The 19131-nt window shown below is 37.7% G+C and overlaps 1 protein-coding gene across 1 annotated transcript; it reads left to right on the forward strand.

Annotated features, from left to right (window-relative positions):
• Positions 1 to 1088: 1088 nt before the first annotated feature.
• On the forward strand, positions 1089 to 18635 carry LOC116314940 (proline-rich transmembrane protein 1-like). Its single transcript, XM_031733092.2, has 4 exons — positions 1089 to 1228; positions 1338 to 1473; positions 1929 to 2201; positions 17284 to 18635. Exons 2-4 carry the CDS (start codon positions 1348 to 1350, stop codon positions 17440 to 17442), a joined length of 558 nt encoding a protein of 185 aa, XP_031588952.2. The 5' UTR covers positions 1089 to 1228; positions 1338 to 1347; the 3' UTR covers positions 17443 to 18635.
• The last annotated feature ends 496 nt before the right edge of the window (positions 18636 to 19131 follow it).

Genomic DNA, 19131 nt, shown 5'->3' on the forward strand with positions numbered 1-19131 from the left:
AAATGAATAAAAGTACAATGAGTGGCCTTCATAGCCATGTCCATTGTGACGCTTAGCGACAGCTTCTTTATTAGAAATGCTCTGGCGCCATCTAGTGGACAATCCAATTCTCTCTACTCTATTAAGGTAATGACGCCGCATAATGAGCCTTCCAGTCATACGGTGCCCTCATGTTTACCCCGTGAGATACAGACTTAAATAATTGAGTAACAAAACTACATTGTAAGTCTACAGAGAAGAACTCGACATGAGTCACTTATTTTAATTAATTGTATGACAACTTCAAACCATATGACCATAATATTTCTCAGTTATTCAAAGGGCTTTGTTTTCCAGATAACTCGCTGTTCTTATGAGAGACCGACACCCCTGATCACGCCCTCCAGGCCGACCCATACTTATCTGTAGGTCCTGATTTACATATGTCCAGCCAGCTATTGAGACCGGAAATTAAGAGTATTTTATTCACAAAATAAAAGCGTACAGTATTTGAGACTGTAATGAAACAAAACGGAGACAAAATTTTGGATATGGAAATTATACATGTTTTTGTGGCTATAGATAGTTATTTTCCGGGTTTTATTGTTGATATATGTTCCGTGTGCTCCATATAATCATAAGATGGATTTGGTTAAATAGTACATGTGTCTGTGGAGGCTGAGGGTTAAAAAAAAAAAAGCCTGTTTTCATTCTATATTGTCTCTTCACCTGTTTTCAGAGCCTACATAGAAAGGCAGGTATCATCTCGTTCCCTAACAACCACCAACTAACGGGCTAGAAATTACCAATTTTAAACATGTATGAACCCAAAACATATCTTAAAGCATCAAGTCACTTTAACTCCAACCTGGCAACCACCTAACGACGGACTAAAATGGCATTACAGCGGGACCAGAGCATCGCAGGGGGGCCTTTTGAAGCACCTAGTTTTATGCATTTTTTTAGGTGCATGTAAATTACGTATGTTTATATGTTAATTATAAGGCATTTAGATATGAAAACCATAATCAATCAAAGGATTGATCAAGACCAAAAATACCGTAGCATGAGCAGGTACAAGTTAAAATAAAACCGCGGATATGCGCCGCAGCTCTTTTAATTTGAAAGCGGAAGTGTGAAATGCAGTGATATGTTTGGCGAAGGGCTACGCTGACAAATTGTCAAACATTTGGAATAGGACTGCGACGTCTAACGCACCGTTTTCAGCTGGAAAATTCAAAAGAGTTTGGTAAGAAAAAAAAAGAAAAAACATATTAAATATTTTAGAGAAGTAAGCTATACGCGAACCCGGCGCCAACAAAAACAAAGGTAACTTTCTTTTTTGTGTGAAAACCTAGAATTTGCAGTATGGATTCAGGGAAACACCCAAGCGCTCCACCAGCAGGATGGTCCAGTGAGAAGTCCTCCATGGGACAAGCGCCCCCTCCACCCTACCAGGACGACAGTAACCCTGGCCCTGGATACCCACTGCAGGTAACCAGCACATTTAAAGACAATTATTTTTTAAGACAAATATAAAAGAAAAAAGAAAAAAAGGTATTTAATCCAATAAAAACGTTGGGGTTTTTTTTTCTCTATTTACCTAAAGACAGCTAAACAATCTAATCATGACGCATTTTCGAGCTTTTATGCTTTTTTTTTAAATTTCCTTTTCCCATCGGTTCGTCCGGTTGTGTGTTATTACGATATTCATCCTCCTGAGTTGGTTAGCTGCATTCATACACACACAGATATATATATATATATATATATATATATATATGTGTGTGTATGTGTGTATATATAAAGACCAGGTCAAATCCTTCTATATTTAACCTATCAACGACAGTCTCGTGTTTTCAATAATCCAGCCCGTTTTTTTCACTTCAACCACCTATTTCGTTTGCAATGGAAATGAGTTTGTCTTATTTCACCTCTGGGACCTGCAGGGTTATCCCGGACAGCCTGCAGGAGCAGGATATGGACAGCCTGCAGGAGTAGGATATGGACAGCCTGCAGGGGCAGGATATGGACAGCCAGCTCATCCCATGGGTGGACAGTACCCTGCACCTCAGCAGGGTACCGTCGTGGTCCAGCCCACAGTCTTTGTGGCTCAGGGTCCTCTAGCTAACCCTGTCAATGACTACTTGGGCTACTCCATCTTCACCATGTTGTGCTGTTGCCTGCCACTTGGAATTGCCGCCCTTATCTTCTCCATCTCGGTGAGTCTCAAAAAAGAAAGTAGTTCATTCTTCATGGACTGTTGCACTGCAATAAATACACATCGCAAATTTGTTTTGTTTTTTTTAATCCAAGGAGATGAGATGATACCTAAGTTCAAGAGTTCCAAAATGAAATGATTAAATAATAATCTAAATTTGTCATTAAGCAATTAAAATTGGGAGTAAATACATCAATAAATAATAATTCTAGTAATAATCAAAATAATAAACTCAAAGTTTACTAATAGTTTTAGTGACTTTCTTCCACCACTGATGCTTGTGGTTTCATTTAAAATGTATTCTGGAATACCTGGCTACATCAAGTCCACACCAGCACCAATTCAACTGATTGTAACACTGCATCAACTCATTAACTTGGATAATCTGTGTTGACTTGCTGTGCAGGGTAACCAGTTAGATGTTGGGGTCTGTTGACAAGCCTCAGCAAGAATTTACATTTTAAAATAATTTTATGGTGCACTCCAGGACAGGAACCATGAAGTAACTGATTAAAAAGTGGAATAATTAAATATATGTTTAATTAAACAAATTGAAATGTTAATTAATTAATGATGAATTTAATGTATGAATTTATTATTTATGCAGTTTTGTTATTTTATTTTGGCACATTTAGCCCTCCACAGTAATAAAACATTCAGTATTAAGTTCACTGAGGTATTAAAGTAAACCATGCTGTTCAGCACAATATCTAACACCCACATGTTACTGCATGGGAAACAGAATAGAGAACATGCTTAAGTTACCAGAAGGTGTAGAAATCTGTGCCGAGAAAAGGAGAAGTGAAAAGATGTGCAATAACTGTGTAATAAGGATTCACCTGGAAAGTAAAAAGACTAGCAGAATAAGTAGAGATAAAGTAAAACACAGTGAAGTAGTATATACATAACAAACATGCCAAATCCAATGTGGCACGAGAGATGAGAGCGAGATGTTTAAAAACAAAACAAAAAATATTGTACTTCCAGTTCTTAACCCACAGTCTTATGGAGGGGAGGATGGGTATTGCTTTGCACTTCCAGCTGTAACAAATGGCTTTTTAATTGGTTGGTTTTGGACTTGATTGATCTAAATGTCTTTGCAGAGGGCAGGGAGAAAAGTAAGTCGTGCCTGCATTGGGTGTGGTCCATCATAATCCAGCTGGCTGTCTTTTGGAGTCAGCAGGTGTGACTTTCACAGAGACAGAGAGAGAGTAGAGTAGATAACCGTTGTGGGAAAACTCAGCAGTAAGAACGCGCTGGTGGTGAAACGCTCTGCAGTGCAAGGGTTTCACTTGCATTTGAAAGAAGGCAGCTGTAATTACCGGTGTAATTGAATATAGACCCACATCATTTCCTCTCTGACACAAGCACACAGTGAGCAGCAAAGAGGCGTTGTCCTGTAAAAGAGAGAATCAGCAACAAACCGTCCCACAGAGTATGAATGTGTGTCAATGTTAGATAGAAAGCTCTTAGGTGTAGACAAATTTGCTTTTATGAATGGATGAATCAATGCATGTAGTATAAAGCGCAAAGAATCAGTCCATTTAGCGATGCTGCTTTGGATAATTCATACAACTCTTTAATGCTGTTTTTGTGCAAAAGTGATATTCACCATATTATATACAGTTCTCTCACATATACATTTTAACAGGGCCCTGCTGTATATTGACAGTGTTTCATGTAGTTATTCAGGGACTAAATCCACCACAATAAGCAGGTAGTGAATGCAATATTTACAGGCGCGCCCTGCTGTAATCGTTGTTGCTGCTGACGTTGTGCTCTTCGTATTCTGGTAGAGTCTAGATTCTGGTTCCAACACATAACAGTAGATTTGAAAAATTGTCATTTGCAATTAAGAGCAAAAAAGAAAGTAGGTCTTTACTGAGGGGCTTTAAAGGGACAGAAACAGCTTTTCCGTAGGCTGCAAATAAAAGGTGTTGTTTTCGGGTCTCAAAGTGAATCCAATGTGGAAGTGCCTTACACTTGGATTCTTTATACCAACCAGCAGGGGACAATTCTTATGGTTGTGGTAACAAATCTGGGTATACAGGAGTATATGGGGAAAACAGTCTACCGCTCCCTTTATCCATGGTCTCAGTAAACACTTTTCAGATGAGTTTATGGTCTCGGTCACTGGTTTTAAGTGGTATTGAAAACAATATGATGATCATTTTGTAAAATATGGTCATTATTAGTGTCAAGAAGGGCTATAAAGCAGGATGTGCTTAAAGCCATTGCTTTATAGCTGTACTAGAAAAAATCTTAGTTTTAGTAACTGTTCAAAGTTACAGCAGTTAGTCCAGGAATACAAATATGGAGGTGAAAATGAGCAGAATAGCCCTCTTTACTGACATTTTTTTACACTGTCTCATTAGAGTGCTACTGCATGCACATTTTCTCTGGAAGTTCTCAGTTTCTCTGGAATCTTCTTTCTCTGGAAGAAGATTCTTACAGGATGGAAAAGACACCATTGCTTCCTCCATGTTTGTAGTTAAAGGCCAAAAATAACCTTTTACATTTTACTACATTCACTAAGACTCCTGAAGAGTTTCACTTTTAAACAAAGGAGGCTTCTGAAGCTTTAATGTAAATGTTTTTGCCATAGTGACTTGTAATGCACTTCTATGTGACTGTGCACAATGTTTTAGATTATGTTTATTTATTTATCAGTATTCAGAAGCTTACAGAAATACAAAGTGTGCATATTGCCCTGCATTTTATGTTATTTTGAGCCTTTCTTAAGACACAGAAAATGACAGATGAAATAACAGTCATTAAGCTTTTAAGCTTTTCTAAATTTCCTATGCTAGGTTTTGTTAAAGTTATGGTCAAGACTATACATGTCATGTTGTGCTAATTATAACTCGCTGTCACATACCTTCCAGAGCAGCTGATGCTGCTGAGCTGTTATTTTTAAAATGTTACGCATTTATCTTTCAGTATTTACATTGTGGTTGTCCACAGTTTCCCACAGCTGCTGTTGTGAACCTAATTAGAAAGAAACAAAAACATTAACATTGTAGGATTATTGCTTAAAAATAAATAAATACAAATTTTAAAAAGGCATCTGTATTGATCAGTGCGGATTACATATAAAAAAAATTTGCATCAAATGCTGTGATACGACAAAGGGTGAAGTAAGTTGTGAAGGAAATTTAAAATTAATCACTCAAGGCTTTTATTGAGGTAATTCATTTAGCATTTATGTCTCCATTGTATATGTTGTACAGCATATACAGTAAACACAGTAATTAATAAGCTAAAGCAGAGGTTCCCAAAGTGTGGGGCCCGCCCGCAGAGCCATTGCAGGGGGGGCACGGTATGAAAAGAAAGAAAAAAAAGAAAGCTTGGACACTGCTAGCATAATGGACAGGTTTTTGACGGGGCTCCCACACAAACGCAAAGCAGAAGCTGAAGCATCGCCAAATATGTTTCCAAACCAACTTCCTTCAAGCCAAAGACTAGAAAATATGGTGAAGCATATCTTCCCTTTGGCTTCACCTGCACAAGTGCCGAGGTAGGTCTCCCCTGCAAAATTAGTTTCCCTTCGTCGGGAGCAGCGCTGGGCTCTCCAAATCATGGACAAACAGTATCCCACATTCTTGATTTTTAGTTCACAAACACTTCTTATAATGACATTTTGGAGATGTTAGCTCTTTATGCAGTAAAGTTACAGTGGGATACAAATAACATCAGGCTGATCCTGCCACGATTTGTTCCCCCTGTCCAAATCACGGACAAACAGTATCCTACAGTTGTTTATGTGTTTGAACCTATTTTGCACAGAGAGGCATTTTTTGAAAAATGTATTGATAGCAATGTTGAATATTATTACACAGGAAAAAAAAACTACACACAAAATAATTACACCGTGACGCCTCTGCCTTTCTAAACGGAGGGACAGTAACTGCGTGTGTATATAAAACATGAAGATAGTAAGATTAACAGTATTTTGTCTCTATCTGCCATTCTGCAATTTATTTCATGTGAACAATAACGTGGCGCACAGCGTGATGTGACAAAAGACACATACCTTTGACGTTGCGTGACGAACTCCATATTCCTCGTCCACACGTAAACACAAAAACAGAGTTTTCGAAAATCTCCAACCTGACAGGAGTTTTAAAAAATCTCAGTTTCCGGTGATTCGAAACGCCGTTTACATGCGGATGAAAAGCCCAAACGCATAGAAAAAGCTGTGTTTTCAAAAATACCTGTGTAGGTGTGGACGTAGCGTAAAAGAGTTAGTAGTGTATTTTATTACTACCTGTAATTTATTGTAGTTTATTTGTATTTGCTTAATTGTTTAGTAAATGTTTGAAAACCGCAGTGGAGTTTGAAAACAAAATATGTGTGTGTGTGGTTGGAGGATGTGTTTGTGCAGGGGGCGGGGTGTTTAGGTGGTGGTGGGGGGGGGGGGCGTGAACATTTTTCTTGTAAAACAAAGGGGAGTTTGGGAACCACTGAGCTAAAGCTGCACCTAGTTGTTGTGAGCCAGCAGCTGTTGATGTTCTGTTAGCTTCTGTAAGCTTTCAATAGTGCCTTTTGTATTGTCACTATGAATACATGGACAGGACTCGATGGTGTACTGTAGATACTGCAACAAGAGTCGGGAATGAATGAAATGAAGCACATTTTAATTTCTGTTTATTTTGGAAGGGGATTGTAGATGAAAACTAACAACATAAAATCTGTGTTGAATTCAGCAGAATGTTTGATGGATAATTGCATCATTATGTTTGTTAATTTTTGGAAATGGGTCTGTTCTAATGGTCTGAAGTTTTACATGACTTCCACTGAAAGTTTATGTAGTAGTTTATAAGCATTTTAGATAGAGAGAGAGAGATTGAGGTAAAGGCTGTTTAAAAAAAACAAAGCCATAGCAAAATCAAACAGTGTCCTGTTTATGTGAAGGACACTTATATAAGTTTGATGATTTGGTGCTCTCCCGAATCATGCATATACACACTTTCGGTTTGTGCTGGAAGAACATGAATTCCCCGATATCTCCCTCTCTATCTTCCTCTTCTCACCTGCAGGTTCACACATGCTGGCCCATGTTTTGTCTGTGCCTACACAAAGATGGCATTATAGCAACCCCACCTCTTTCCGTTACTATATCACGGCCGTTGGGTCTAACACTTTGTCTAACACCTTGTCTGGTGTCTGACTCTTGTAGTAACAGTATCTCAGTGTTGGGGCTGGTCATTTTGGTCTACATTAGAGATAATAAGTTCTTCTCATAGACACTGGCTCCTTTATCAAGCTGAGGAATTTCAGATTGTTGGTGATCACGCGGTCATGAGGATCTCATCAGTTTGGCATTATGGAGAATGCCCACTGATTTATTTTTGTTTTTAATCTGCCTCTGTGTAATCTGTGAATCTCTTAGCTTCAGTACTGACATATCAGTGAAAAGGCAGTAAAACCAATTTTATGGCATTTACAGCAGCGTGTGCCTGAAGACATTGTGTCTTCAACCTGGCGCCACCTGCCACACCACATGTGTGAGGTGACAGACACTGAGAGGTGCACGACCAGCGAAATTAAGACCAAAGGTTTTGGTGCACGCTCTGTTTGTGAAAGCAACAACATCAAGTGCAACGGGGGCTTAACAGCTCTTGGCTGGTTGTTATGAACAATTTGAAGTAACGGATGATTCATTCTGTTTCCATTTTTTCTAATGTAGAAGTTCCGTTTTTTTCTTCCTTTTCTGTGAGCTTTTCTGAATTAATTGCTTAACGACAAAAGCACTTTGTGGAGCATTGAGTAGCGCTACATGCCCCCAGGCTTTCCAAACAATCCCCACTTTTGTCATGATCAGGCTCGAGCAGTCAGTTACCTTGCTCCAGGGCATTCTCTGCTTTTGTGAAGGCATCTCCAAACAGCTCTTTGTTTCCCAAAATGCCAGCATTTTCTTCAGAAGTAAGCCCTTATTTACAATGGGTGAACATTCAGATGAGCTAATTCTTCTGCAGAGGGGTGATGTATTTTAACTGGAATTTGAGGTTATTTCCTCTTGCTGACCTTAAAATGTGGCACGCATTTTAGTTTGTGTCACATTAAAATGTGATACAAATTTATTTTGGTCTGACATGGCATTTCTTGTTACTGAACTGTCATTTTACGTATTGAAATCAAAGTGGAGACAGTTTTGTATTTAACCACAGAGCTACAGAGAGCAACATAAAGGCAAACACTGGCTGCTTGCTAGTCATTGGCTGTAATGTCAGGTACTCTGTAGCGTCTGATTGATCTCAATTTAAATATTAAAGTGAATCTGCAGACTAAAGGTAAAAGTTTGATCAACACTAAAGAAAATTAGATTTGATTCTGTAAACTGATCTTCATGTAAAACTGTCTGTAGTCACCAAGACCGTTAAAGCCAAAGTAAATATTTGTTCCAACAGGACTTTACTCAGACCAGTGTGACTAACTACCTGATAGCAACAAGATGCTGTTTTTTTATTTGGTTGTTTTGTTTTTTACATTATTTATATATGTTTCCAAAGAGAACTAACCACTCACACTTTCTATCTGAATATTACATTAAAGTAAAACTTAATTGAAAATGTTATTTAACAGATGTGAATGGCGTCTTTTCTACGCTCACCTGCTGCCTGTGATTATCACTCAGTTAAACGAAATAACAGTTGATGACAGGAGGACTGTAGAAAGATGTGGAAAAGATCTAATGAATGATTATTCTGTTTTCACCATGATAACTGGTTAGCAAGACATTGATTAGAGGTGTGCAGTGAGGTAAGAATTCATCACTGAGTGTACTGAGTCCAGTTTTGACCCTTTCCTTTCTGATGTCCAAAACTTTTGGCACCTTTGACTGTAAAAGAATTATTTATTTAAAATCATCAAAAGCAGGGTGACAGAGCAGTCTGAAAACCACATACAATTGTCACTTAAGTAGACGTACAGGTATTTGCGCAGCAACTATTTACTATGTGCAGTGTTATCTGAACCTTCACCTGCCACTTTCCAATAATAATACAGTTAAATACAATCTTTATTTCAAGTTAAATTACAAATGTAATGAAGAAAAAAAAATTGGATTTTTAAAAGTTCAATTTGTGATTTTGTCATGATCCTGAGTTGACTCAGTGGTTTTGGTTTTGATTACTATCATCTTATGTTTCAGGTTAATTCTTAACATTTTCTTGTTCTTAGGGTTTGGTTTGTGTTTTGTATTTTGAGCTCCTTCTGTTCTGTGTCTCTGTGCCTGCCCTGGTCCCACATCTGTATTCCCCTGGTGCCGTGTCTGATGTCTTCGTGTTAAGTTTACGTCTCTTGAGTTTAGTCTGCGTTGCTTCCTGTGTCTCGTTAGCTCTGATTTGTTCCTGCTGTGTTATCACCTGTTCCCCACCCTCTCGTTGTCAGTCTGTGTATTTAAGCCTTGTGATCCTCTCTGTCTGTGTCGCATCGTTAACGTCATCCACACCTTTTCCGTGCTGTGTCTCATCCCTCCGTGTTCTGGTGAAGCTCTGGTTCCCAGTTCTGCTCTCCTAGTCTATGCTTCCTAGTTTTAGTTTCCTGAGTCTAGTTAGTTTAGTTTGTGTTTGAGGTTCTTGGTTTGTTTTTGTAAAGTTTACTTCTTACAAAGAGTGTTCCAGCAAATAAAGCTGCGCTTTCTGTTAACTTGCTGTTTCTGAGTCCACATTTGGGTCCACATCCTGCTCACTCACTGCACTAGCCTTGACAGATTTGTGATTTGGCAGGTAATGAAACCCCGACTTCTACTATGGCGGCGCAGTGTGGTAAACAGAATTACTTAGTAATGTCACAGTAATGTCTGATGTGAGCTCCAATAGATTTTGTTTTTGATTTTGTATTTTTGTAGATATTAAGATTTGCTGCTCATTCTGGATTTAGCCAGCTTTACCACGGTGCTAGAAACTAACCAGAGAAGCCTGCAGCAAGCTGCACTAAATTGACTAATATTTTCTAAGACATTTCATAATATTAAAAAAAAACAGAATTTCAACACATGTAGATCTACATATCCAGTCGGTTAAAAAGAAAACTATAAAATGATCAAGGACATTAGAAATAGGCTTTAAATTTCCACTGAGCTGTATTTGATTAAATCCACTGAGTAGTCCTTACCTTTAAATCTAGCCTCTCTTCTTCTCTTTTGTCCTGTCTTTCTTACATCTTTCTCTATCTCTGAGTGAACGTAGCTTACAGCTAATTAGCTAAGATAAGTTTAGCTAATACAGCAGCTGGACCTTTAGCTTCAGTCCTTTAGCTGTGAGACATTTTGTATGTTTGATATTTGTTGAGCTGTTAGAAATGTTGTTAATTTCAGATTTAAAAAAAGGTCACTCGTTATGGTTGCTCCTCTTCTATGGAGCTAGCCAAATGCTCTAATACTGCGACAACAGCCTATGGACATCTGCACCAAAAATGCTGTTCCAGCCCATTTTAGTCCAGTTTAAGCCCTGACTATACTGCTATACACAATGCATTAATTACCTACTTTTGCCTCTTTCATCCCTTAGTGTCAGTAAGCATGACTGATTAGAATTACAATACCTTATTTATTAGAGGGGGAGAAATTATTTTGTTGCTCAATTCAAAATAAATGTAAAATATAGAAAATGTTAACTCTATATAATAAATGTTAATGTAAATATTCCAAAGTTGAACATTACTATGTACAGTATAAACAGGATATTACAAGTGAAAATAGTCCAGGTGTCACAGGTAGAAGCTGTAGTAAATACACCAGTAGGACTGCCTGTTGTGTGTGTTGTTTGTATTGTTCCCTCAATTAAGGCTCCAGTCTGTTTGATATCTGGAATGTGTTAAACTTGACGTAACATGCCTTTTTCAAAATGTAAGGACTACAAAGTCCTTTCAGCTAAATGTGAAAGTAAAAGTAAAAAGTTGTGAGAAAAGTAAATGCTCAAGTAAAGTACAGATGCCTGAAAATTCTACTTAATTACAAAATTATTTGTACTTTAGCTCCCACCTCTGGGGTTTATACAGCACTTTTCTGAGCTTCATAAGAAGTCACGTTTTGTAGCAGTTTTAAGCTCATAGTTTGGTTTAAAATATTTTAAAGATAAAGCCATATCAGTAAGTTGTAGTATGAAGTGGAACATGCAGGAACTAGTTAGATGATAATCTGCATCTCTTGTCAGTTCTTGTTAGATGGTTCATTGTTTTGAGTTTTGTGATAGCAATATCTAGATTTCACCTCGAAAGCATAGCAAGTGTATCTCATTTAACACTGTAATACTTTTCCTTAGCATTTAGGAAAAAATCAACCAGCTTTTATGACTGCCGATTAGATACTTTCAGCGATTTTATTGATTGTGAAATCTTCTCGCACAACAACTATTCAGCAACAGCCCAGCTGTAAATGACTTTGGTGCCTGACCTGCCACACGTTTGTGTGTCTGTGTCTTACCCATTCAGATGGCCAAACATTGGACACAGGCTTGTTTCCCCTGGTAGATCTCATTACAGAAATTCTGCACATTATAATACATCCCAGATGGGGGTTTTAAAGACCTAGACGGTCTGTGATCTCGAGAGGATGTCTGCTTAGTGCACATAAACAGCAGGAGCAGCAGCCCTGGTTACCTTTAAAAGAGAAAACAAGGGTTAAACAGATTCAGTGTAGTACACTTCTGAAATAAAAAAAAAAAAAATTCACATGACTCTGTGCAGTTCTGTGAAAAACTAAGTACACGTCAGAATTCAATAGCTTGTAGAACCACTTTTGGTATAGACTTTCAGTCTCTCACATCATTTTCGCCTACACACTTCAGTATCACAGCAGCAAATTAGAGCTTCACTTTGGAGCTATGCCAAAATGCTATGGCTGCAAAACAAGCCCAAATCATCACTCCACACCTCTGTGCTTGACAGTTGATATGAGCGGTTAGTGTTGATATGCCACGTTTGCTTTTCCCCAAACATGGCACTGTGCATTATGACCATAACAACCATCTCTACTTTGTGCTTCTCCATCCAAAAGACATTTTTCCAGGAGTCTTGTGAAAATTCCAAACCTAAGCTGTGCTGCTATCTTATTTTTAAAAAGGAAAGGCTTTCTCTTTGGCAACTCTTCTATGGGCTCAAAATGTGGTCATAAATATTTTGTACTTGTAAATCAGGATTTGTATGTGTAAAAAGAATTTGTGTGTGTGTAAAAAGTTAATTTGACCCTATTTGTGTGTCATCTGAAAAGATCACAAATGTAACAATCCAAAGAGAATGGGTTTGGCTGTCGGAGGGGCACTTTTTGAACTGCAGGTCCAAAGACGACCACAGACTGTTTTCCTTCGTGTTAATGAAGGAAAATTTGTGTGTGCATAAAAGGGATTTGTGTGTGGAGTTAGCCCCTCCGACAGCCAAACCCATCTGTTCTCTGACTGGATTGTTAAGATTGACATGACATTGACCAATCAGATGAAAGGAAGAAAAATCGGTTGTTCAGTGATGACTAAAGTAGTCTGCGTTTAATATGGCTTTTTGTGTTGTTAACATGTTTAATGCTTTGTATTTTCTTCTATTTGATCTCAAAAAGGTCAATGTGATGTCAATCACAAATTTAACAATAAAACCCAATCAGAGAACAGATGGGTTTGGCTGTCTAACCTCGTATTGGGCGATTATCTTTTGAACTGCAGGTCCAAGTTTCGGACGACCACAGACTGTTTTCCTTACATTTGTTCCTGAAGGAAACACTCACGCTAACTTTTTGTAACAAAAAAAGGGCATTTATTCCTTCAAAGACCTGCAGTTTCAAAAGCGCCCTCCTAGACAACTTCAAACCCATCTGTTCTCTGACTATGATTGTTACATTACGTGAATTGACATCAGGACATTGTATTTAGATCAGATGAAAGGAAGAAAAATAGGGTCAAAATGGATGCCTGGATAAACTTGTAACCTGGTAGAGAAGGGATCATTTTTTTGAAAGACTTTAGACAGTGTTTTAACTCTCAGTAATCCACACATATATGGACCTGCATCTTTAGGCCCAGACACGGCCAGTGACGTCAGACTGAACCGGATAGGGTCAAAACAAATTCAGGTTTTTTTTTTCACACACAAATCTCTTTTACAAAACTGATTCTTTTTACAAGTACAAAATATTTATGAAATATTTATGACCACATTTTGAGCCCATACTCTTCCATACAAGCTGTGCTTCTTCTAATTGTACTGTCATTGGCTCTTGAATTTATTAGTATTATTATTGTTATTGTATTATTAGTTTTTAATTTCTTTGAGTATTGAACAGTCTGACCTTTGGGTAAAAGGTTGTGAAAACGTTTTTTCCCATGACTGCATATATATCACAAGTATGTACGTGTTGGCACGTAAGTGTTTAACATAGAAATGTGTTTCTGAGTTTCAACCACAAATACAGAAAACTGTTAAAGACCAAAATGCCACTCAACCCCCCTGCCGTTAGCCTTACCACAAGACAGGGTTCGGATGGCTCACAGAGGTGAGTGACATTTTGTGTGGTTAAGATGTGTTGAGGATGTTGTGCATGTTCCAGGAAATCTCTAAACTGTTGCTAAACTGTAGGTTGAAAAGACAGAAGCAAGAACATCTGAACAATGTTAACTAACTGAATAAGCTTGCTGAACTACTCTTCGCCCGTCACTTTGCTTTCATTTCATTGTAGCAGAACTATGCAGACTTTTTTTTAGCAGCTGCATTCAGCTGTGCTGCAATGTTACCAACGATACCCCATTGAGAGTGCAGAACACAGACTCTTGATAACCGTCTAACAACACAACAAACAAACAACAAGGCAAGCTAGTCGAAGGAAAGGAGAGACGTTTTTTTCAAAGAGGACTTTATCGATTTTGGGAGACTAGTGCATTAGTCTGTATAAGGCTGCTCTTTCTGGAAATCACTTTGGGCAGTGTTTTTTATTAGATTCATTTGTTTCCATTGTGCCTGCTGTTCTATTGAATGGACTGTCTAATGCTGTGTAGGTTAGCAAAGCTCCTTCCTACAAATCGTTCAGCTGTAATATCACCATAAGAATATATTTTAATGTTTTATTCCTACATTTTGTAGGCATTGTTAGATCAGTGATTATTTTTTTAAATCACTCTTCTCTTCTTTATCCATAACCAGATATGACCATACTGTGCTTATGCTGCTTCTCTGGAAATCAGAAAATCGAACATAATTTGTGTTGTTTAACCGCTTAAATTGGGGGCAGGAGGTGAAACATCCGGTTTCACGGGCTGTGACGCTCATGCACACCATTTCTACCAACCACCAAACACAGCTTAGACAACAAACAATTCAAAGACATATAAACAATTCTGTAAAACTATGTAAACACAAAGCACAGAGTCCCCTGTTCATTCGACGGCATGTATGTGTGTGCAAGCCGACATCTCACAGATTCCAAAACTGCAAGTTTCGTCACGCTCCAACCAACCTGAACCAGCAGGAAAAATAACCAACATTACGTTTCACGTTTGAAAAACAGCATTATGAATTTTGTCTTATCTGTGCTTTCTTGGTTTTTAAACTTTGTACGAGCACTGTTACCCTATATTAACTGAAAAACACAATACCTCAGAGCAGTCTCCCATCAAAAAAATAAAAAAGTAGCCATTTTCTGCCCGGTTACGGATATTTTATTGGACTATGGCGAGTGCCATGCATCTGTTGCACATGTATTTCTTGCCTTGCAATTTGTGATTGGTGGGATTGATGTAAACACAGTGACGCTATTGTGATTCTATTTACTGCTCTGCAGAATTTAAAGTCACAGAGACTGCTTTTGCTGTGCAAAAAAAGACCCACTATGCGGGTCTTTATTTAACTTTATTTATATACCTACTTTATTTAGGTATATAAATAAAGTTAAATTACTCAGTTACCTTGACACAGTAGCATCTGCTGTAATATTTTACACCTCTGATGAAGTCTTACAATTATTAGCTTTATTTTGATACCAAGTTTTAATTGCAGAGAAATACTCTATTTCCTTTAGACATGTCACTTTCAAGCAGGAACCTCAGAAATGATCCTTGGAGTTTAAGAAGTCAACTTCTTCTGGCTAGTACATCAAATATAGTACCATTGTTGTTTGTTATCAAATTTCCAGCGAGAAAATTCAGTCCATATGTAACAAAAAAGTAGAGGCACATCTTTAACATTCCAGCCTGTGCCAAAGTTGTACACTCAAGCTTTAATGTTTATATCATGAACTTCTTACAGTAAATCAGTGGATGGAAAATGGACTAAAGTATCCCCTAAATGTAAACGATAAAGCAGAAGTGCCTTAAACATGCACTTTTTTCCCCTAATTGCCAGCAGAGATGACTCTGTGGTTCTTAAATGTTTGTAGGAAAACAGCCTTTTGCTTTCTTGCTTTCAACCTCACTTGATGAGGTTATGTGATCGATTGCTAGTTGTAAGAGTCTTTGAATGCAATGTGATATTGATTTTGTAAATTGTGGTTCCTATTAGTCTTCAAGGCTTCAAGGTACTTTTTTAACTAATGGATTAGACAAACATTAAGCAGACGTCTCCTCGGCAATTTATGAGCTCAAAATAAAGATTGAGGATGGGTGTGGTCCAGTCTAAGTACTGAATAAAGTATGCTAACATTATCCTCTGCAGCTGGTCTGTTGTGTCCTATTTTATTAAAGGTCCTGTGGTTTCCTGTTATTGTCGCAACATGTCAGTTTAAGTCTTCATGTGGCCTAACAGGTTTTTTTTTTTAATAGAGTAAATATTGGATTAAAACTTTTATTTAAGAGATAAAAAGATGGGTGTGCTTCATATTGCCTGAGTAAATATTCTGCAGTGTGGCTCTTAAACAGCACTTGCTCACAAATTACAGTTTACCCATGAGTAGTAATCATCACATAGAGTTCCTGCTCAGTGCGTCAAATCACCGTCATGGGCTATTTGTTCCACAGTCTCAATAGTCGGCTTGTTTTTAGCAAGTTAAACGTTCTTGCCACACCTCTAACAACATAACAGTTGATACAGTAATTTAGAGTTTTCTGAGCCATGATTGTGTTTGTGAAGAGTTACTGCTAAGCGTTTGTGTTTCTGAAAATGCAGGCATCAGTTCCTCAATCATCATTAAGAGGGAAAAGGATGCAGGATGAGATAAGATGAGATGAGATGGCTGATGAGAAAAAAATGAACTTGATGGATGTCCACTACAGAGTATTGCAGAGTGCAGAATCTTAGGATGCCAACAATATATTGACAAAAGGGTCTGTTCTAAACTGGAGAACCCAAAAATCCAACAAAGGATGTAACTTATATAAACTCTAGAAACGTACATATGAGACATAATTTCTTTAGGCAAGGCAAATCTGAGGCACATTAGGGGGAGCAATGGGCAATCTGAAAGGAGGAAGAGAAAGGCGGGACTCAGAGGAAACCACTGGGGAATGAGATATGGGAGAAAATCAAGAGTAAAACAGAAACCAAGCAAACAATGCCGCAGAGTAAAACAGAAACCAAATCGTTAAGCACAATGCCTAAGTGCCTAACACAAAAACATGACTTAGGCAATTATGCTATGAAGCTAACCAAATGCAAATTAGGGAACACTGAGGGACACAACCAGTTCTTACCAGGATACGAAGGCCAAAATATAACCAAAAACTCCAAATGAGGAAATGAAAACCTGAACCAGAACTCTACAGCAATATACAGAGAAAAACCACAACATTAAAACCCCCGGTCTCATATTGTGTGAAAATCTCTGACCCATCATAACATGGGAAATCAAATCTTCGTTACTGATTATAGCATTAACGGGTTAATGAATTGTCATTTAGGATTTTCAGGTCTTGACAATCAAGCAGGAAAACTTGGTTTGGAATTCTCAGTGAGATCACGTAAAATGTCCTGGCTTGCGTGGCTATGCTACTTCTCATTCTGTTTATTATTTAATTTAATCATTCTCGTTTCCATTTTCAGAAGCTCAGACTATATGCTTTCTGGGTTTTTAAGCTCTAAGCATGTATAATCCTGTATAGTGGAGGTCCAACAACCAAGAGCAGCAACAACAACCAAAACGCTTTGTTTTTCTTCCTTGTCACTTTCAGGCTCGGGAAGCCAACCATGTTGGCGACCGGATGTCAGCGGAGCGGAGCAGCAGGACAGCCAGGACACTGAACCATGTGGCTGTGGGACTCGGTATCGCTGGCCTGATCCTCTCAATTGTTTACGTGGCAGTTATGATAAATGCCATCGGCAAACACTGATTTAACATGTTTTCCATATTGCCTCTCCATGCTCAGAAACAGGTTATGTGATCATATCAGGAACATTATTGGTTTTCAGGGTGATGTTTTATTGGAAATTTTTGAGTTTGTGGCCCCTTATGCGCTGAAACATCTTTAAAGTTAACCCTATAATGCCATTTGTATCATATTTGCCCTCTTTGCCATCAACATAATCAATACTTTCCATAATGTTAAAATGTTATGGACAAAACTCTTTTTTAAAAGAGTCTAAAATTAACATTGTTAACAAAAAATTGTCAAAAACGCCCAATGTATCCAATGTGATACAAAAAAAAAATCTCATAAATATATCATAAACAACATGATATAGCAAAAAAAATGTGGATTTGGTTATAAGGGTTATTAAACATCTCAGTTCCAAAAAATCAGAATTTTCTGGGTATTTTTTGATGGGTTGGGTCTTACAGAGTTAATAAAATTATATTGGCAATTTATTGTTATGATCTTGCAGAATACATCCAAATCACTGCAGCCCATTACTCTTCAGCAGTGTGAAGACTAACATCTATTACCAAAGATTCATATTTACTAATCAGTTATTTTGCTTATGATTTGTTTTTGTATGTTATCACGCATTTATCATCACATTTTTGACATGTATGATTTCTTTTTTCTCAATTTTGATGCCTCATGAATTGAGTTTATTGTGCTTTCATTACACAAGCAAAATTCATGCCATACAAAGTTTACGGTTCATGATTAAATGGCAAATGATTATCAAAATTGTATTTAGGTTGTGAGATTAAAGTTTGACTTTGAGTTTTATGATAGATTTTTGGAAAAGTATTAAAAGGCTAAAAGGTTTACTAACGTTAAAATTCCTCACAGATGGAGGCATTTGTTTTCTCCATGCTGAAAAACAGTGGAAGACGAGTCTGTTGGTCATCAGTATTGCAATCTTAAACAGGATGTCATCCAGAGACTGTTTAGAGGAGCGCAAAGCTTCTCACGAAATCAGCAGCAAAGTAGAAACAGTTGAGGCATTATGAGGAGCAGCTCAGTCGTTGGCTCCAACTCGGCCTGTATTCAAACTTGTGTAGGTATCACTGGTCTTCTGTTGCGCTCTGTCTGTGTTTTTTCTTTGTAGCCAATGCTTAAGACTGTATACCAAATTTCTTTATAAATAAAGTTGAAGTATTTCACGAGAAAAACGTTTGTGCTGTTTAATTGGATGAGTTTTATCAGATCAGCCATAGAAACATTGGGAAACAACTATGGAATAAGTGAGTTTGCAGCTTAACTGTTGAATACATTATTTTACAGGTGTTCTGGGCTCAAGCAGTGAAGAGGATACGTGTACGTTTTGTACAAGATATTTTCTTAGGACTGGTTATTAACCCCCCAAATGAAATTGAAAATTTTTGTCAAACATTCTACTTTTAATTAGTTTTCTTTGAAATGCATTATTAGTTCTGTTAACACACAACAACAGAATTATTCCATTAAAAAACCAAAATTATCTGAGTTGATATTATTAGCTCCCCCATCCCCCTAGAAACCATAATACAAACCACTGCACTGCAGCGATGGGTTTTATTTTCCAATGTACACACAGTATAAAGACCTCAGCAGTTGTCTGAGCTGTCATTTGAGAAAGCATCGTGCCAAAAACAACAAGTTTAGACTTGAGAAAAAGAATTGCTGATG

Source organism: Oreochromis aureus, linkage group 11 (assembly GCF_013358895.1).
Source record: "Oreochromis aureus strain Israel breed Guangdong linkage group 11, ZZ_aureus, whole genome shotgun sequence".
NCBI classification, from domain to species: domain Eukaryota; kingdom Metazoa; phylum Chordata; class Actinopteri; order Cichliformes; family Cichlidae; genus Oreochromis; species Oreochromis aureus.